This window comes from Microtus ochrogaster, chromosome 8, assembly GCF_000317375.1.
Source record: "Microtus ochrogaster isolate Prairie Vole_2 chromosome 8, MicOch1.0, whole genome shotgun sequence".
NCBI classification, from domain to species: Eukaryota; Metazoa; Chordata; class Mammalia; order Rodentia; family Cricetidae; genus Microtus; species Microtus ochrogaster.
Genome location: NC_022015.1, coordinates 65,096,370 through 65,101,796, shown reverse-complemented (window position 1 = coordinate 65,101,796; position 5,427 = coordinate 65,096,370). Strand labels below are relative to the sequence as shown.

Genomic DNA, 5,427 nt, shown 5'->3' with positions numbered 1-5,427 from the left:
TTTTTTTTTTTTTTTGGTTTTGTTTTAAATAGTTACCTGGATTGGTGTTCCGGAAAGAATAATCCTATAGTTAGCAGTCAGCTGTTTTACTGCTTTTGACAATTTGGTTTTTCCGTTTTTTATGACATGGCCTTCATCAAGAATACAGTAGTTAAATTTAATATTTCTAAGAAAAAATAAATAAAAACTGTTATCTTTTCTTGTATATCAGGCATCATAGGAGCAATTTAGAAGCAGAATATTAGGCTCACAATTTCAATATCAAATTTTTATTTTTGAAATATTTATGATTTTTTTCTTTATTTTCGAAATAGAAATGTTTCACAGAAATAGAGGATACATACAAAAATATCTACAATTCTGATGTTGGCTAGATGCATGAATTTTCTAAGGTGTACTTACACACATAGCCACAATTCAAAGCAAAACAGTATATTCCAGCAACCTGGGAATCTCTTTTGTGCTTTCTCCCAACTAAGTTTTTAAATTTAAATTAGTATGCATTTACTGTACAAAGTGATGGTTTGTCTGACATTTTCATATATGTACATCAAGTATGTCATTCATATTTAGCACCCACATGATCTTATCTTATCCTCCCTCCCTCTTACCTATCAACACTAAACTTTTCTAAAGAATATTTGAATTCTTACCTAAAAAAGTCTATGTCATTTCTCACAACATCATATGAAGCTACTATCAGATTATGCCTTTTTACTTGATGCTGCAACCTTTAAGAAAAATTAGAAAACAGAATTATTAATTTCTTAATACAATTTTATTTCATTTGTTTGGTTTTGTTTAAGACAGGGTCTTTCTGTGTAACTTTGGCTGTCCTGGAACTTACTCTGTAGACTAGGCTGGCCTCTAACTCACATATCTGCCTGCCTCTGCCTCCAGGGTGCTGGAATTAAAGGTTAAAGGCTAAAAGTGTGCACCACCAGCACCATCTTAATACAATTTTAATAGTGTAACTACAGCTATTGTTATAAAGTGCTTCAACCTGCCTAATGAGCATCTGTGTTTACTCTAGTTAACAGACCACATTATAATGCAAACCTGCCACCTGACTCAGAAAAACGATGAGCACCTAACTCAAAATATGGCCAACACTTAGTATCTTCTTTTGGGACACATTCCTTTACCACTCGGCTAAGTCAAGCTTATCAATCGTATGTCCCCATAATGAACAAAGGGATGAAGCAACAGAACCAGGTTGAACTATTTACAAGATTTTATCCTCTGAACATAATTTGTAGCCAGTCTATCATGTTCAGTACTGACCTAGGAGAATGTGGGCTTGAGGCTGCCCAGGGCCATTTACCCACCAACTGTACAATGAAGTTAAGGAAATATCAATTCAACAAAATTATGTTTGGGAAGGACAAACATAATTTTAGTTGTCTCTAAAGCAATAATCCAGGCTTGAAATTCCAGGGAGTGAACTGCTATTCCCTGTTTACTAAAGCAATTGAATTCCATTCATTTACAAATTCATGAATATGAGGAGACACTACAGAGTTGCTCTAGTACAAACGTTTGAAATGCTTATGTCCAAATCCTCACTCTGTCCGCTTAAAAAACTTAAGGGATCTTGGACACAGAAGCACTACTTTATAATTCATTACCTCAGACAAGTACACCTTAGAGCAGTGGTTCTCAACAGTTAAGACAGCTCCCCATGCTGTGGTGACCTCCAACCATAAAATTATTTTGTTGCTACTTCGTAACTCTAATTTTGCTACTGTTATGAATCATAATATAAGTATCAGATATGTGACCCCTTAAGGGGTTGCAACCCTCAAGTTGAGAACCAGTGCCTTAGAGGGTGATTGTGAGTACACAATTGTTGAAACAACAATGGTATATGTACAAAAAACAGCCACTGTGGACCAAAAGTAAAAAAATATTAAGTAGGAGAAAAGGCAACAGAGAAATATGTAGAGAATGGAGAAAAGAGCAAGAGCAGAATGGACATGATTGGTACTAGGTTCTCCCGGCAATACTTAGAACCACACTGGGTGGGACAGTGGCACAAGTCCTTCATTCCGGTGGGCTTCACTGACATCTCTGTAAAGTACTGCCTTTATTAAGCTGGGTATCTATGGTTATAATCAGAGATAACTACAGTTCACTTCTGACAAATATGCTACTTTTTTTGTACAGCTCTTACCTTATCCTTTCAGTAGGAGGGCCAGTATAATGCAATGGATTGAGATATTCTCTGGAGCAAAATTTACCTACTTCATCTACCCAGTGACCTGTTAACGTGGGTGGGCAAACCACCAAGGAAGGAAGTGGCATACATTCTGCCAATTTCGATCTTGCATATTCCTGGGCCCTTTACAAAAGAAAACAGTAATTAAGCAATTTGTTAACATTCATTAGGATTTAGAACCTTTATTTTGAAATAATATTTTAAATTACCTCTGACAATGATCTCCAGCTAGAATACAGATGGACTGTAATGTTTTTCCTAAGCCCATGTCATCACACAGAATTCCATGAAGCTTATATTTATTAAGAAAGGCTAACCAGTTCACACCATCCTAGAAGGTTAGGTAGAGAAAAATTGTAAATGTAAAAAGACTGTAAGAATTTTTTCTTGTAAAACGTATTTGCATGGACCTATATCTTTCTATGAGCAAAAAAGAAATCAATATAGGACCTTCAACATTGAGACTTTAATGAACCGGATAGAAAAAGTGTCTCACACTCACAGGCGCAGAGTGACCTTACCTGCTGGTACTTCCTCAGTTCAGCATTGATTGGCACTGGGATCTTGTAATTTTCTAACTTCTTCCCATCTAATAATTGCTCTAAAAAGTGTCGCTCTTTTGCTTTCAACTGGATTAATTCTTCAGACATGTTTGGAGGGTCTGGAATGCCTGCCTGAAATGATTTTTAAAATGTATTAAAATTAGGCTGGCGATGGGCTAAGTAGCTCATTTCTTGAGAGCTTTACTAGCGTGAAAAAGCCCTGAGTTCAACCACGGCATTGTGTGAAACTATACTGTATAATCATAACACTAAAGGTTGGAGGCAGAATTCAAGTTCATGCTCAGCTATGTAGAGTCTGAGGGCAGCCTGAGCTACATGAGATCTGTCTCAAACAGAAATATTGACTAATATTTGTTCTGTGGGTAGGTGTGAGGGGAACACACAGTCGAATAAGGTCTTACTATGTTTTCCAAAGGCCTTGATCTTACTAGATATTCCATGCCGTTTACTTAATTTCTCATTCTAAAATGTTATCAAAATAATTTCAGTTTTACCAAGACAAACATACACACAGAAAAAAGCAATTAAAAATGATATAAAGATTTGAGGGTGAATAAATCTAAAGATTTTGAAAGATGTTAAAAGTGTTTGAATTAGACAAAGACAATATACTTTGGTATTTTAAAGAACACAATTAGGACTTTATTTGCAACAAGTATTAATAAAGAAACAATGATATATAATCTAATTTACATTCCATGCTTTTGAAAACTATCAGTTTCATACTGTCCTGATATCCTCAGGTATTGAATCTCAAAATACAGTATGGGCTTAGGAGGAGCACCAAATGGTCTAGTGTCATTTATAACTCCACAGCAAGCTCCATTGAGGAAGGCCTTTGCTAGGCTGGTGAAAATGGAAGAGCTATTAAGTCTCATCCTTGAGCAATAAACAAAATGCAACTATATACAAAACTCTTCCTTTTCAAAATAAAAAATATGGGCGGGGTGGGAAGGGGAAGAGAAACACTTAGAAACTATTAACTGTGTGCTAAACTAGCCCTATTTTTCCTCTTAAAAATTTAAACACATCAGTATTCTTTCACATACTGTGATGTTCATAGACATACGCTGACTGTATCCAAACTTATGTTTCAATATTGATTTGACAGATTGTGTGCACACATGCAATGCACATGCTCCTGTATGCGCACATGCATGAAGGCCAAAGGAAGAAAACAGATTGTCTGGCTCTATCACTCTCCAGCACCATCCCTTCAAACAGTCTCTCTCTTACTGAACCTAGAGCCAGGCTGGGAGCCAGCAGTGACAGGAGTGACAGGCATGTGTGGTCACATCATCTCAGGTCCTCAACTTGTACAGGAAGCACTTTTACCCACTGAGTAATCTCCTCAGCTCATCATACTCTCGATATAAATATTTATGAGTTGGTGGTGTAGCTAACTGTTGGAACACTTGCCTGCCATGTACAAGACTCTACATTCAATTTCTAGTACCATAAACATTTTTATTATAAAATATTTATAATTAACAACTCTGGATCATCACATAATTGTTATTCTTTTAAACACATTTTACTCATGGAGATATAAGATACACATTAACACAGCAGGGTTGTTTTGTGTTTACATGTTTGTTTGGGGGAAGGGATACATTATGGTCCTTTAAACTGAGTGAGGTATTATTATAAAAGGACAGACCTGAATTCAATCCTCTGACCTTCACAGGCACATGCACCCCCAGCCAAAATAAATGTTTAAAAATAGTTGTTGTTGTTATGTTACAGAACACACTATATTTGTGAACCAAAATCTCTTCAACTTACCTCAAGTGGCATCAGTCTAATTAATGTTGCAAAGCATTGAGTAGCCATGAACCTCACACTGTCTGTCTGATCACTCATTCTTCCCAATACAGGAACAACTAAAAGGACAATGTACGGAACAATACCAACATCCAATTGTTCCATAACACCTGAGTAAGCTGTTAAAGAAATTTCAAGATAGTTCCCAGGTAATGTCTTCACAGATTTTAGCATACCAAGATTGTAACTTCAGCATTAAAAAAACCCCTCATTTTCACACATGTACATAATATATCCTGACAGTTTTGTTTCTTATGGCTTTCTGAAACAGGGTATCATAAAAGCCTAAAATGGCTTTGAACTCTTAATCCTCTTGCCTCATCCTCCTGAATGCTGAGATTACAGATGTATACCATCCTGCCAGGCTCAAGATTATGATGTCTGTTACAAATTATAACCATATTTACAGGCTGGTGCTCTTTTAAAAACATTATTTAACTACTGTAAGTAAAAATATAAAATTGCTCCAGAAACAGATGCAAGCAGATTCAGAGATCCACAACTAATCACTGGGCTGAGCTCCAGGCATAGAGAGGGATGAGCGATAATATGAACAAACGGGTCAAGACCATGATAGGAAATCCACAGAATCAGCTGACCTGATTGACAACTGACTCCTGACTGACAACGGGGGAACCTGCATGGGACAGAACTAGGTTCCTGAATACAGGTTGTAGTGGAAGACCTCTTGTTTGTTGTAGGCTGCTCAGCCCTGAAATAACCACACAGAAACTGTATTATTAATTAAATCACTGCTTGGCCCATTAGCTCTAGTTTTTTGCTGGCTATCTTTTTTTTTTTTTTTTTTTTTTTTTTTTTTTT

At 36.4% G+C, this 5,427-nt stretch overlaps 1 protein-coding gene across 1 annotated transcript in view; it reads right to left on the bottom strand.

The window, feature by feature from the left end:
* Positions 1-5,427, bottom strand: part of Btaf1 (B-TFIID TATA-box binding protein associated factor 1) — a 90,576-nt gene that overhangs the window by 20,744 nt on the left and 64,405 nt on the right. Inside the window, exons 25-30 of the mRNA XM_005352181.2 lie at positions 4,567-4,715; positions 2,740-2,892; positions 2,428-2,549; positions 2,174-2,341; positions 654-731; positions 37-166 (exon numbers count right to left, since the gene is read on the bottom strand). Of these exons, the coding sequence (XP_005352238.1) occupies positions 37-166; positions 654-731; positions 2,174-2,341; positions 2,428-2,549; positions 2,740-2,892; positions 4,567-4,715 (800 nt within the window). The remainder of the gene's footprint in view (positions 1-36; positions 167-653; positions 732-2,173; positions 2,342-2,427; positions 2,550-2,739; positions 2,893-4,566; positions 4,716-5,427) is intronic.